Source organism: Phocoena sinus, chromosome 10 (assembly GCF_008692025.1).
Source record: "Phocoena sinus isolate mPhoSin1 chromosome 10, mPhoSin1.pri, whole genome shotgun sequence".
Taxonomy (NCBI): Eukaryota; Metazoa; Chordata; class Mammalia; order Artiodactyla; family Phocoenidae; genus Phocoena; species Phocoena sinus.
The window spans coordinates 6168004-6183059 of NC_045772.1; the positions used below are offsets into that span (position 1 = coordinate 6168004).

General features: G+C 50.9%; 1 protein-coding gene across 1 annotated transcript; it reads left to right on the top strand.

The window, feature by feature from the left end:
* Window positions 1-6679: 6679 nt before the first annotated feature.
* MCAT (malonyl-CoA-acyl carrier protein transacylase) lies at window positions 6680-14819 on the top strand. Its single transcript, XM_032645500.1, has 4 exons — window positions 6680-7186; window positions 8357-8444; window positions 11019-11236; window positions 14237-14819. Exons 1-4 carry the CDS (start codon window positions 6767-6769, stop codon window positions 14654-14656), a joined length of 1146 nt encoding a protein of 381 aa, XP_032501391.1. The 5' UTR covers window positions 6680-6766; the 3' UTR covers window positions 14657-14819.
* The last annotated feature ends 237 nt before the right edge of the window (window positions 14820-15056 follow it).

The following is a 15056-nucleotide window of genomic DNA, read 5'->3' on the forward strand; positions in this document are numbered from 1 at the left end:
CGCCCAGCGGGTTGGGGCGCTCCCTCCTCTGGCCGCCCTGACAGAAAGACGCGCCTCAGCCTCCCCCGGGCACGAGCGCGCCTCCCGGACGCTTCTCCTTCCCACCGTGACCGCCCCGCCGCGCAGACACTGCCGGCTCTGCGGGCAGGTCGCGTCTCTTCCGGTGCCTCGTTTCTCCTATCTGTAAAGTGGGCCGATAGAGATCACCGATCTCAGAGAGGGCAATTACGTCGCCTGACGGCAGAGCCCTGAACATCCTTCTACACAGCAACCCTGGCCACCATCTCCGGAGGAGGGCCCCAGTTCCTTTAGCTGTTGCCCCAGGACAGGAGGCAGCCCTGGCCCAGCCTCTCTGCGGCTGGCTCCCTCCGCCTCCATCTCCTCATCGGTAAAATGGGCACAGCATGGTGGGACTAAGGAGGATGCCACATGGTAATGCAGGAGACCACAGGCGCTTGGCATTCAGTGACCATCACAGCCCAGAGGTGGCCTCCAGTTTGCCAGGTCACCCTGATGGGACAGCGTGTCCAGGCCCAGGCCTTGAGCACTTCACCGCCTCATCTGCATGCACTGCTTCTTTATTACTGCAGCCCAGGGCCTGTCACTGCCCCCTTGGCTAACTTGGCCTGGCGGGGCCCGCAGACTGCCAGAACCACAATTGCCCGAACTGGACACTTGGGGTGGGGGTCGGGAGGCCCAGGTGAACCCTGCCTGCTGCTCCTGGGCTGACGTCTGACTTCCCGAGGCCCTGCCTTTTTTGCCTTCATGGACCTCTTCTACCTTTGACTGCGTTTGTATAAAGGCAGGTATAATCCAGGCTGGGTTCTTTTCACATTTTTCTTCTGATTTTAAAAGAAATGAAAATATTTTCCTGGATCCCTCAAGGTACCATGGGCCCACACGTTGTGGGTACTGTCCCTCATGAAGTTGGTCTGGCCACGCCTTCCAGCAAGCTGCCAGCCCTCACCCTCTTCCTCTAAGGAGGTGCCCAATGGCTTGGCTGAGAGGCAAACCCGCCTGCCGCGGAAGACCCGTGGCGGGGAGGCAATGCAGCTTCCCTCCCGCCTCTCCCCTCCTGCTTGCAGGGCTCAAGGCCCACAGGGCATCCTGGGAGGCAGCGATTTCTGGTCCCAAATACTTGCTGGGCACCAGGGCCCGGTGCAGGGGGCGGGCAGAGGACAAACACACTAGGCCTGCCCTTTTCACAGGTGAGCCCCTGCAGTTCAGAGGGCCAGTGGCTGCCATAGGGATTAACACTGCAGGTCTAGATGAGATGTGGATGCCCCTCCTGGGGCGCTGGGAAGCCTCCCGTTACTTGTGCCCCCCTCTGCCCAACCGCACACACCCCACCTAAGCCTGGGCAGCGGCCATCATCCTCCCTAGCTGGCCCCCAGGGAGTCCCTTCCATGCCCCTCCTCTGCTCGGGACCCTCTGTGGCTCCCTTAGGATACAGTCCAAGCCTTTTACCTGGCACTCAAGGCCCTGACTACCTGACCCTATCCCACCTCCATGCCTTTGCATACACTGTTCCCCCTGCACAGAGGATCCTTCACTCCCACCCTGGGCAACTCCACGTGTCCAAGTCTGACTGCTCCCCAGTGTCACCCCAGGAAGCTCTTCCAGAACGCTGACTCTGTACCACCCCCACTCTAATCGGGCAGTGACCTCTGAATTTCACAGCACTGAGCATAGGAGCCTCTCCTGGGCATTTGGCATGTGCCAACCTCAAGGGATGTATATATTGAGTACCACAGGTTGCCCAGCTCTGGGCTCAACCCTGGAGGGTACAACACAAGCAAACGCAGCCCCCGGCCTCAGTTGATCGAGGAAGGAGACATGGAAAACACCCTCCCAATCCCCAGAGAATACTCAGAGAGGTGACAAGGTCACACAGCTTGTCAGTGATGCAGTCAGGATTTATACCCCGGCAGTCCAGGGCCTGCGCTCTTAACTGTCGTGTCATTCATTAGGCTTCTCAATTCTAAGTGTGATTTGAGTACAGTATTTTCTTATATTTTGTGTGTTTACTTTCTTACATGAATAATTCATATTTATTGTAAGGGAATTGGAAAATACAGGCAAAAGGAAAAAAGTCACCCACTCTCCCATTACCCAAGCACAGTCAACACTTTGTGAGTTTTTCTATGCCTTTTTCTAAGCACGTGCACGTGTTTCTTTACAAGAATGCCTTCATGAAATAATTGGTTTTGTAATTTGTTTTCTTCCCCTTACAATAAATCAGAAACCTCTTTCTACATTATCAAAAATTTGTCTACATTTAACACGTGTGCGCTTTAGAATAATAACAAGATGCCGTCTGTCCACCCCCAGGTTAATAATACGAAGATTCCCAGTGCCCTAGGAACCTCCTGGCGCTCTCTCTGGTGATTGCTGCTGCCACTCCAGAGGTCACCTCTGTCTTGACTTTTGGGTTAAACACGCCCTTACTTTCCTTTAGAGTTTTATTAAGACCCTTAGGTATGTCTCCCTGAGCCCTATATTGATTCGCTTCAAACAGCTGAGGGGCAGCATGCAGCTGGCTGGAGAGAGTGGACACGATGGCCGGGGCAGAGGAAGACCCCTACGAAGGTGAAACTGAACTGAACCACTGGGGCACAGACTGGCCTCAGCCTCCCTGAGCATTGACAGGAGTCCCTCTGGGGCAGCTGGCGGGCAAGGCTGGGTGTGCAGCTCCCCTGTCGGCACATCCCGCCAGGCTGTGGTGTGGACATTCAATATGAAATAGAGGCATGGGCTGTGTGTCTTCTTGCTTCTGAGCTCACTGCACCTGTGTGAGCTCATTTCCTGGACAGCACATCTCGCCCTTCCTGGTCCCCCTGTGTTGGCGATGAGCCCATCCTCCAAGAATGCAGTCTTTTTTTTTTTTTTTAATATGTATTTGTTTTGACTGCGTTGGGTCTTCGTTGCTGCGCGTGAGCTTTCTCTAGTTGCGGTGAGCTGGGGCTACTTTTCATTGCGGTGCGGGCTTCTCTTGCTGCGCAGCATGGGCTCTAGGCGCGTGGGCTTCAGTAGTTGTGGCGTGTGGGCTTCAGTAGTTGTGGCGTGTGGGCTTAGTTGCTCCGCAGCATGTGGGATCTTCCCGGACCAGGGCTCGAACCCATGTCCCCTGCACTGGCAGGCGGATTCCTAACCACTGCGCCACCAGGGAAGTCCCCAAGGATGCAGTCTTAAGAAAGGCTACATAGGAGGTATCTTTTTTGAGATCCTGCACTCTGTCCTGTGGTTGACTGACGTTTGACTGAGTCAAAATTCAAAGTCGGAAATCATTGTCCTTCAGCATCACGCCGTTTTCCAGCTGCCATGGTGCCGATGAGCAGACTGAAGCCATTCTGTGTTCTGAGCCTTTGTGTGTAACCCCCTTTGTTCTTCCTGGGAGATTTTAAGCTTTTCGTCCCCAGAGTCCTGGAATTCCATGCTGATATTCCTTGATGTGGGTCTAATTTCATCCAATGTTCCAGCTCTCAGGAAACTCATATCTTTTATTTTTCAGAAACTGGATTTTTAGAGGGGATGATTTCCTTCCCTCCATTTTCTCGCTTCTCTTTCTGGAATCCCTGTTACTCAGAATCCTGGACTTCCTGGGCTTGTCTTCTAACTTCCCTTCCTCTCCTGCTTCTCATGGTTTGCTTTCTTCTTTTTCTGTAAACTTCTGTGACGTTTCCTCACCTTTCTCTTCTTGGCCCTCTATTGATTTTTTTAAATTCAGCTATCCTATTTTTTTATTTCCAAGGGATTTTTGTTGTTGTCTGAAGGTTCTTTTTTAAAAAAAAAAAAACTTCCTGGACTTCCCTGGTGGTCCAGTGGTTAAGACTCCATGCTCCCACTGCAAACTTCCTATACATTTTTCACTGATGCAATCAATGTCTTCTTTTACCTCTCAACTATCAAGGATAATTTTCTTAAAACAATTATTTTCTTCTCTCATCATAGTCTCTGATTCCTATGCATTGTAGTTATTTTATTTTATTTTTTTCTGTATGTAAGAGGCTTTCCTCAGATGCTTGGGAATCTTTGCCTGGCTGCTCATGATAAGAAGACAAAAGGAAAATAAGTCTTTGGATGGTATTTGTTGAGTTAGCTTCACTGTAAGTTGAACTTGTTGGTCATTTGTCTGGTAACTTCCTGGGCTGTCAGTATCTTCAGCCTTTTCCTCTTGTACTGGTCAGACTCCCCAAGGCCCTGCAGTTCTTGCCTGGAGGGTAGGTCTGGTGGCACATTTCTGGGAGCATGGGAGGAGATCTCTGCATTCAGCAGTCAGTATCCACCTGTTTCAGCAGAGAACCCACATTCACCATGATCCTTGGCCTGCCCAGCCCTTTCCAGAGCTAAGCATTTGCCAGAATGAGGGAGGGGTATCACCCAGGGGCTAAAGAGAGGGAAGACATCTAAAGATCTAACTGTTCTTCAAAGACACCTGCAAATAGTTCTCTTAATTTCAGCCTTTTTTTTTTTTTTGCGGTACGCAGGCCTCTCACTGTTGGGGCCTCTCCCGCTGCGGAGCACAGGCTCCGGATGCGCAGGCTCAGCGGCCATGGCTCACGGGCCCAGCTGCTCCGCGGCATGTGGGATCTTTCCGGACCGGGGCACGAACCCGTGTCCCCTGCATCGGCAGGTGGACTCTCAACCACTGCACCACCAGGGAAGCCCAATTTTAGCCTTTTTTAACCCTTAGATCTAGAAGTGCCTAGGGCTACCAGTTCCTAAGCATTTAAGGATTCTGTTGTATGAATAAGGGTTGGTTCTCAGCCTTCGGCCGTCTGGAGTCTGCTGAATCAGATAATACTGTTCATCCTGGTTTCCAGCTTGAAGAGATTCTGTTGCTGTTCCTGTTCTCCCTGTCCTTGTGTTTTATGTCTTTAAAAGATTCCTTTCCTCTGGGTTTATGTGCTTCTGGAGGCAGCGTGTGCTCTGTTCATGTCTTAACCTGAAAACCTCCTCCATATCTTTTATCACCACAGCATTGTATAGATTTGCCATCACTTATTTAACTAATCTCCTCTTGCTGGATATGCACCTCATTTCCTCCTTTTCCGTGTCAAAAGCAAGGCTGCTGCGGATGACCTGAGAGCTCATCTGATTCTTTTCTCAGGACAAGCTCACTGTAGTAGACTTGATGATGTAAGTCTGATCTCGGAGAGACAGCAGTAAGCAGTCCTGAAGAGAGATTGTAGTTCCCTGCCCAGGAGTCGAACCTGGATAGCCTAGATGAAAACCAGGAATCGTAGCTGCTAGACCACGAGGGGCTAGAGACTAGAAGCAAAGGGGCCCTAGCTCTTTCCCCCATTTGAAAGCAAGAGTGTTTCAAGGAGGCAAAAACTGTAAAATCAGGTACAAAGTTTATTATTAGAGACACAGCATAACATGTGGAAGAGCACACAGACAAACAGTTTGTTTGAGACAGAAGCAGGGCAGAAATACACACCTGGAGGGAAAGGCTACCAGCCTCCTCTCTAATGAGGGGGGGCCAGTAAGTCAGAAGCTAGCCAGAAATATACCCACAGAGAGGAGTGTGGGAGTCCTGAATGAGGAGCTCAGTAAAGAGGTGATTTAAATCACGTATATAGGACAGTTCTTCGGGTCTTGGTTTACATTTGGCCAATTATCTCGTTTCTTTTTTCACAGCTGACGGGTCCCAGGACCCTCCCCAACGTGCATGTGCAACATTTTGCTAAGATGGATCCCACTGCAGAGGCCTTCTAGCTGGGTGTATGTCCACACATACTATGGGGTGGCGGCTGCTCCCTTTCTGACCCCCAAGGAGCCTTCCTGCGCATGTGCAGACAGAGAAGTTTTTATTGACCTCAGGAGTGGGCGCCTTATCTCTTTACCTTAGAAGAGCTCAGCTTCTGCCACTAGCTTTGTCCTTGGAGTGCCTGGGTGAGAACAAAGCTTCAATTTTACTCCACTTGACAAACCCCAGCTGTGCAGCCCAGCGGCCCATCTATCTCCTACCTCAGGTCTACCTAGATCTTTCTCATTCTGAGGTGTGGAGTGAGCGTGTGTGTGTGTGTGTGTGTGTGTGTGTGTGTGTGTGTGTGTGTGTCCTGCGCTCCTTAGAAGAGGCTGGCAGGGAATGAAAGAGGAGCAGGGGGCGTAAAGGGGTGTAGTTAGAGATGAGGTCAGAATTAGACTCTCTCTGACCCAGCCTTGCACCCCCAATTTCCAGTCCTCCTTTTATCACTAACCACCTGTCTTTGAGCCCTTGTCTACTCATGTGTAAACTGAGGATAATAATAGCACCTATTCGTCACAGCGTTGCTGTGAGGAATTAAACAGACTAATGTCTGAAATATATCTAGGGCTTTGTTCAATAGGACAAGTATTAATTGGACGATTATTTTGGGCCTGGCACCGTGTCTGGTTTGTAGGAAACATAAAAGGACAGCGCTGGGAAAATCAGATGCAAGAAAGAATGTGGAAGCGTTTCAAGTACTTTTTCCATGCTAGGTTGAATATTACATTGCATTGGGTTGTTTACTTAATAAATATGTTTGAGGGCTCACTGTGGTGTGGTGTCGTGTTTTATTTTTTCCTGCGGAGGTTTAGGTAAGCGTGTGGATCACCCGGCGCGCAGCCGACAGTTTCAGAGCAGGGGCGGAATCTGTAACAGCGGAACCTTTCTTCCCGCCCAGCGGTGCCTCTGCCCGCCGGCAGGAAATGCGTCAAGGACCGCGCCGCGCTGCACCGCGCCGCCGCTGTCGGGCCTCGGTCGCCCTGGTAACGCGCGTGGGGCCGGTTCCTCAGCATGAACGTCCGGGTCGCGCGGGCTGTGTGGGCCTTGGGCCGGGGCGTGAGGTGCAGGAGCAGCGCCTCGAGCTTCCTGCTGCCTCCCTCGGGCGCGGTGGACGTGGAGGAGCTGCTGCGAGATGCGACAGCGGCGGAGGAAGGGCCCCGGGAGGCCTCGGTGCGGCGGTTGCCGGGCCAGTGCTCGGTGCTGCTCTTCCCCGGCCAGGGCAGCCAGGTGGTGGGCATGGGCCGCGGTCTGCTCCGCTACCCGCGCGTCCGCGAGCTCTACGCCGCCGCCCACCGCGTGCTGGGCTACGACTTGCTGGAGCTGAGCCTGCATGGGCCGCAGGAGGCCCTGGACCGCACCGTGCACTGCCAGCCCGCCGTCTTCGTGGCTTCGCTGGCCGCCGTCGAGAAACTGCATCACCTGCAGCCCGCGGTGAGGCCCGAGGCCCTGTTGCAGGCCGGGGAGAATGGGCTCCGCCCGAGCTCTCACAGCTCCAGCCTGCCAGGCCGGCGTGCTCCAACGTCTGATCTGTTCGGCAGATCCTTACTGAGTTCCCACCGTGCCGGGCACTGTTGTAGGCCCAGTGGATACAGCCTACAACAAACAAAACAAGGATCCCTGCGCCTGGGGAGCTTGCATGTTAGGGCAAGAAGATAGATAATAGAGAATAAATGTGCTATGTAAATTACGTAGTGTGTTAAAGATAAGTGTTTCAGAAAGAAGAATAGATCAGGGAGAGGGGCCGGGGAGTGGAGGGCTGGGTTGCAATTTTAAATGATCCTTAATCATTTAATTAATTACTAAATGATTTTAGCATGATTAAGCTTCACCCTTAAAGGAAGGGTCATTGAGAAGGTGATATCTGAAAGTATCAGTTCACTTGAAGTTGTGAAATGATTGCTATTAATATTTATTATCACAACAGTAAATGTTAAGCTCGTACTTTACCCCCATTTCATCATCACAACAGCCTTGTGAGGTAAGTACTGTCACTGAGTGGGTAAGGAAAGAAGACTCAGATATTAAAGGAATTAGTTTAAGTGGTCATGTCGAGTCATGATAATAACATTCATCCAGTGCCTGTCCTGGGCCAGGTCTGTGCTGAGCGATTTAGGGGTGTTATCTCCATGTAATTCTCTCAGCAGCCCTGTGAGGTCGGTCCTGCTGCTCTCCCCATTTCACAGATGAGATAACTGAGGGGCAGACGTTAGGGAACTCTCCCAGGCTAAAAATCAAATCCAGAGGTGATTCTGAAGGTCATGCTCTTAACTTTTGTACTTAGCGTTCTCTGTCTCCATCAGCCTGAGGGGCAGCACTAGGGCAGAAGCAAGAGAATCCAGAGCCCTGGGTTGGCATCACAGCTCAACCAAGGAGTCCGCCAGTAGGCTTTAACTTGACTTGCCAGTTAAAGTTCCTCATCAGTAAAGGGCTGGATCAGTGATAGTCAAGGCCACTTCTGTGTGTTGTCTTCTGGCTGGAGCACCAGGCCAGCAGAACCTGGCTCACTGAACTGCTGAACCCCTGTCAGCTTGCAAGTGCAGAGCCCCGGACTGAACTCGCCTGAGAACTTGGCCTCATGTTCTTCTGCATGTGTCGCTGCAGGTTATTGAGAACTGTGTTGCTGCTGCAGGATTCAGTGTGGGAGAATTTGCAGCCCTAGTGTTTGCTGGAGCCATGGAATTTTGTGAAGGTACATAGGAAGAGGTTTGGGGTTTTTTTGTGTTTTTTAATATTTATTTATTTGGCTACATTGAGTCTTAGTCGTGGCATGGGGGATCTTTTCATTGCGGAGCGTATGGGCTTAGTTGCCCTGTGGCATGTGGGATCTTAGTTCCGTGACTAGGGATCGAACGCACGTCCCTGCATTGGAAGGCGGATTCTTAACCATTGGAACACCAGGAAAGTCCCAAGGTTCGGTTTTATGCATGGGGTATTGTCTTGCTGGGCTTACTGAGGACAAGGGGCACTACCAAAAATAATTCTGGACCTACTCAGGGGTAATAGAGAAGAGAGCCATGGGTGGGGGTGACAATGGGACCTGAGGACCAGACTTCACCTTGATTCCCTTTTAAGCTTGAAGGGTTCATCAGGGAATTTCTTTCTTCCTGTAGTCTTGTGAAATCTTCTTGCTTTAGTGTCTCCCACTACTTACGTGCATTCTTAGTCCACTCGTGTACCTCCAGTGCCTGTCGTGTGGTAGATCATCAGTAGATTCTCATTAAGTGAAAAAGAATAAATCAGTGTTTGATCTTGAGCCATATCAGTTCCACTTTTTAAGATTTTTGTGTATAAACATGTAAACATTTTTGCTTATAGCTACATACAAAGGACTTGAATAGACATTTCTCCAAAGAAGATATACGAAGGACCAATAAGCACATGAAAAGATGTGCAACATCACCAATCATTAGGGAAATGCAAATCAAAACCTCAGTGGGGTACCACTTCATACCCACTGGGGTGGCTTTAATTTAAAAAACAAAAGAGGAAAATAATAAGTGTTGGCAAGGATGTAGGAACCTCACACACTGTTGGTGAAATGTAAAGTGGTGCAGCCATTGTGGAAAACAATTTGGTGGTTCCTCAAGTTAAGCATAGAATTACCATGTGACCCAGTAGTTCTACTCACAGGTCTATACCTAAGAAATGAAAACATGTCCACACAGAAAAACTTGTACACAGATGTTTATAACAGCAGCATTAGTCATAATAGCCAAAGGTGGAAATGATCCAAATGTCCATAATCAGATGAATGGATAAACAAATTGTAGTAGATCCATCCAGTGGAATATTATTCAGCCATAAAAAGAAATGAAATACTTATGTTGCAGTGTGGATGAACATCAAAAACGTGCTAAGTGAAAGAAGCCAGACACAAAAATCACATATTTTTATATGAAATGTCCAGAAGGCATAAATCCAGAGAGACAACAGATTAGAGGTTACCGGGGATGGAGGGGAGGAGAAATGAGGTGTTTTATGGGCTGATGGAAAGTTTTGAAACTAGAGCTGGTGGTTGTACAACATGAACAAAACAAATACCACTGAATTATACACTTGAAACTGGTTATATTTTATGTGAAATTCACCTCATTGTTTTTTAAAAAAGCATTATAGGAAGGAAGCATTATCAAGGAAGTGGAAAAAAATTTTCATATTTCCACATCCTAATAAAACTGTTTTATACAAATACAGTTTTATGTATATGTAATTTGCAGGATTATTGACATTCTGTGTTTTTTCACTTGACAATTTGCATAGTTATTTAATGCCTGCCTGGGAGGGTTTCCACGTTCTTGTGGGTTCTCTCCTGCCTGTTAACACAGGCTTTTAATGTATTTGCTCCACAGTTCTGCTTGTGTAAGGGCTAAAAGTCCAGTACAGACATAATACGGTGCCGGGTGAACGAAGGTGTGTTAGAGAGAAAGGGTGCAGGGTTTGTTCCTCAGACTTTGTTGTCCCGTCAAACCCTGCATCGGTCCCTTAACCGCTCCTTGGTCTGGCCCAGGACCAGGATGATAGCTGTCCAGTAATTGCAGTCCATTCTTTTTTGTTTTGTTTTTAAATTTTATTGAAGTATAGTTGATTTACAATGTTGTGCTGATTTCTGCTGTACAGAAAAGTGATTCAGTTATACATATGTGCTTTTTCACATTCTTTTCCATTATGGTTTATCACAGGATATTGGATGTATATCCCTGTGCTCTACAGTAGGACCTTGTTGTTTATCTATCCTGTATGTAATAGTTTGCATGTGCTAATCCCCAACTCCCAATCCTTCCCTCCCCCACGTCCCCTCCCCCTTGGCAGCCACGAGTCTGTTCTCTATGTCTCAGTCTGTTTCTGTTTCGTAGATATGTTCGTTTGTGTCGTATTTTAGATTCCACATATAAGTGATACATGGTATTTGTCTTTCTAACTTCACTTAGTATGCTAATCTCTAGGTCCAGCCATGTTGCTGCAAGTGGCATTATTCCATTCTTTTTTAGACTAATATTCCATCATATATATGTACCACGTCTTCTTTATCCATCTGTCAGTGGACACTGAGGTTGTGCCAGGGACAGCACCCTGCCTTTTGATGATGGTGGTACCATATATGTATGCTTTCAGATACGTAGAACTGCGGCTTGTAGACTGGTGATGGATACCCATATCAGTGTCTCCAGCACACAGTGTGGAATTTGTGCTTTGTTTTTTGGGTCTGGGTTTCTCTTCTCCATTACGTGCCTTGATTTTTCTAAATGCACTTCTCTCTGGGTAGGTTTGTATGCAGTGAAAATCCGAGCTGAGGCCATGCAGGAAGCCTCGGAAGCTGTCCCCAGTGGGATGTTGTCCGTCGTCGGCCAGCCTCAGTCCAAGTTCACCTTTGCCTGTCTGGAGGCCCAGGAGCACTGCAGGACTTTGGGCATAGAGAACCCCGTGTGCGAGGTGTCCAGCTACCTCTTTCCCGACTGCAGGGTGATCTCCGGACACCTGGAGGTGGGTGTTCACGGGAGCAACCTTCCTAGACCCCCGTCCAGTCCAGTCCAGAAGGTTGGAATTATTCCACACCTGGGAGCGCACAGAGTGTAACAGGTGCTCTGCCCAGCCCTGGTCCTTGGGAGGCATCTGGGGGCCAGGGATGTGTGTGGTAGAGCGAGCACTGCAGGGAGAGGCAGGAGGCTGGGGTACTGTCTCCGCTCCACCACGTACAGACCTTGGGCAAATTTCCAGCCCACGTGGAAAGTAAAGGGGCTGGGCCAGATAATCTCCAGGGCCTTCCTGTGATACGTTCTGGGCTTCCCACAGCCTCTGATCCAGTTGCTTCTTTGGAGAGAGAAGCTGTTTCCTGCTGGGTTACTCTGCCCTGCTCTCCATTTTCTTAGGTGTCTGTTTTTGCAGCCTTTCCTTCTGTCCATCCTTCCACTCACTGCTGCCCCAGACATCCTTTCTCGGGCAGCTCCTGTGTGGTAAGCACTGAGGACACACGGACGGATCAGCCGGGGTTCCTGCTGTCAAAGGAAGGCTGGCTGTGAACGGATGACTCCAGGTTTCAGGGCACAGTAAGGGTCGGGCTGACTACCAGGTTGCCAGGAGGCGGTGCCTGGAGGATGAGGTTGCCAAGAGCAGGGGCATCCCAGGCAGACAGGAGCGCCCGACGGAAGGGGCAGTTCTGTACCGTGTGCCTGGCTGGGGAGTGTTGAGTGCAGGCCGGATGGGTGCTTCCCCGTCTTGTCTCCTCCGGTCCTCCATCTGGTCCTGCGCTCTGTGGACGGGAGCTCTACAGCGGGAAGCTGAGGCACTGAGAGCCAAGTGCTTAGTGGTGGTGGAGGCAAGGTGAGAGCTCCCGTCCATGTGCCTCTGAAGTTCAGGTTCCCTCCACCCTCCACTTGACCATGCTGGCTCATCTCCCTGTTGAGGCCTTGCCAGTACGCAGGTGTCCTTACGTATCTCCTCTGAATCAGTGCGAGCCTCTGGGGCAGTTCTGAGATGACGCGAAGACCAGCTACGGTGGCCCCAAGCGAATCACGGAGCTGGTTGCTTATTCCCATTAATAGCCTTGGAAGGAAGCCCATAAGTGGGCCAGGAGGGGCCCCCCAGTCAAGGCAGGAGTCTCCCAGGCTCCCAGACAGGTGGGCATCCAGTGCAGGTGGCGATTCCTGGGATTCCCAGGTTTGGCCTTTGGTGCTGTTGGAAGTGCTACAGCAAAGAGCTTAGGTGCGGGCAGGGTCCCCTGAGCAGGTGAGTCCCTTTCCAACAGTGGATGTGAAAAAACTCCTTGCCCTTTGTTAGACCCATGCCTGGCCTGAGAGCCAGCCACAGGAGCCTCTGGACCCTGAGGCTGTGTCCTTGACTCCTGTGGCCCTGACCTGGGACTTGAGTTGGATGAATCCAGAGACTTCCCATGGAAAGCACTTAGAGACCATGGCAGTGGTGCAGAAGTGCCACCGAGTAGCTGTCTCCGTAGATGCCGGTGATCAGAAGTGTCCAGGCGTGGTGGGAAGGGCTTGGGCTGTGAAGTCCAAGAGTCTCCTGTTCAGAGAGGTGCTGGGGGCGCACCCCTCAGTGAGGTGGGGATGGATGGAGCGTGGAATTGGGTGTGAAGCACCAGGTCAGTCAGGTCAGGCTAGACTCTGCTGCAGTGACAGCCCAGACCCCTCCGTGCTTCCCACACGCATGGTTCACGCTCCATGACAGTTCGCTGCGCTGGGCTCTGCTCCACTTGGATTTCGCCCCAAGGCTCAGGTGGCTGAGCAGCCTCCGGGTGGAACAGATGGACTCACTCAGCAGAGGGAAGTGACACGTGATGAGCCTCGGGCCAGTCGCGCCTGGGCAGCAGGCTAAGCTCCTGCGGGGCGGGGCCCACAGAGAGGGACGAACGAGCACCGTCCAACCAGAAACTTTCATCCCTCCCCTTTCGGGGCACAAATAGCTTCCCCGCTGTATTTTTTTTTTTTTTTTTTGGCCGTGCCGCACAGCTTGCAGGATCTCAGTTCCTCAATCAGGGATTGAACCTGGGCCACGGTAGTGAAAGCCTGGAATCCTAACCGCTAGGCCACCAGGGAACTCCAGGCCCTGCTGTACTTTTCCCGGTGGACATGGATGGGCTTGGTAACAAGTTAGTAATTGCTGCGCTTCTGTAGGGTTTGTATACCGAGCATAGTTCTTCATAGCCCTGTGACGTAACTGTTGTTATCACCATTTTACAGGTGAGGGAACTAAGGCACTGACAGGTAAAGTGCCCGAGGTCACGCAGCTGCCACGACTTACCTTGAGTCGTCAGGAGCAGCTGGCCAAGCTTCTGAGCAGGCCGTGGATGGTGTCAGGTTGGAGGGACGTGGCAGACGGTTTAGTGCATAGGAAGGCCTTTGGTGGATCCCAGTGAAGGGCTGTCAGGGTGGTAAGCCTTGGGCTGTGTCCCGAGGGCACGGGGTCTCTTAAGAATATATACTGTTCTAAAGATGTTTGCAAATGGTTCTAAGTTTGGGCCTGTTAGTCCCAGAGGCCCCTTTTAATCAAGCTCTTGTCTTCTCTAGAGGAGCCCAGATGAGGGGTTTCAGACCTTGGATTGTGAAGTGAGGCTGGAATCTTGTGAATTTTCATCTTGAAGGTTATGGAGTAACAAGAAAACAGGCTTAAAAAAATTATGAAGAGTAGCAGAATTCTAAGTGAAAACTAACACTTACTAGATACTGCTTTTTCATTCATCAGATACCTCCTATCTGATCACTTCCCAGCAATCTTATGAAGTAGGTGAAATTGTGCTCATTTTATGGATGGACTAAAAGAAGTTCAAAGAGGTTGTCTGGGGTCACCGGGCTAGTGAGGGCTTCTGGGACACTGACTTGGCAGCTGTGCAGGATGAAATAACCTGTGCTGATGTGTCGAGATAAGCATATCCTACACGTAGGACTGTGACGACATCAGCCAGTGGTGACTGCCTCTCTGTTTCTTCCCCTAAGATTTGGTTGGCTTAAACCTCCCTTCTTTTGCTTCCAGGCTCTGCAGTTTCTCCAGAAGAATTCCTCCAAGTACCACTTCAGACGCACCAAGATGTTGCCAGTTAGCGGTGGGTTCCATACCAGCCTCATGGAGCCAGCTTTGGAGCCCCTGGCACAAGTTTTAAAGGCAATTGATGTCAAGAAGCCTCTGGTGTCCGTCCACTCAAACGTTAATGGGAGTAGATACATGCATCCAGAACACATCCGGAAATTGCTGGTCCGGCAGGTGGTCTCCCCGGTGAAGTGGGAGCAGACGATGCACGCCGTATATGAGAGGAAGAAAGGCACCGAGTTCCCCAGAACTTTTGAAGTAGGACCTGGGAAGCAGCTGGGAACCATCCTGAAGAGCTGTAACCTGCAGGCCTGGAGGTCCTACAGTCACGTGGAGGTGCAGGAGGCTGACGAGGACCTGCACTAGAACCTGTAGGGGCCTCCCGAGGACCTTGGCGTGGAGGGCGCGTGGCTGAGGAGGCCGAAGGGGCTCCAGTGGGCCGAGCCCAGCCAGGCCGCCGCCTCCAAGTGATCGGGAGGGATTGTTGGCAGAGTGCTTTGAGCGCCACATAAAAAGCACTGAAAACGAGTATTTCTTTACATGACACAGTCCATTTCTCCCCCCCTTGAAACACGTTCGAGTGCCGGGGAGAGATGCAGCTCTGACGGTTCTGTGAAGACTGGTGAGTTCCTGCCCTGCCTCTTGAGCAGGCCCCTCCGCCTCTCGGGGGCTCAGGGGCTCCTCTGTACAAGGGGCGGGAATGACCTGGCTGGCAGGTGTGTTCTGGGGACTGGGAAGGCCTGGCCTGCTGCTGTGGGTGCCGTGG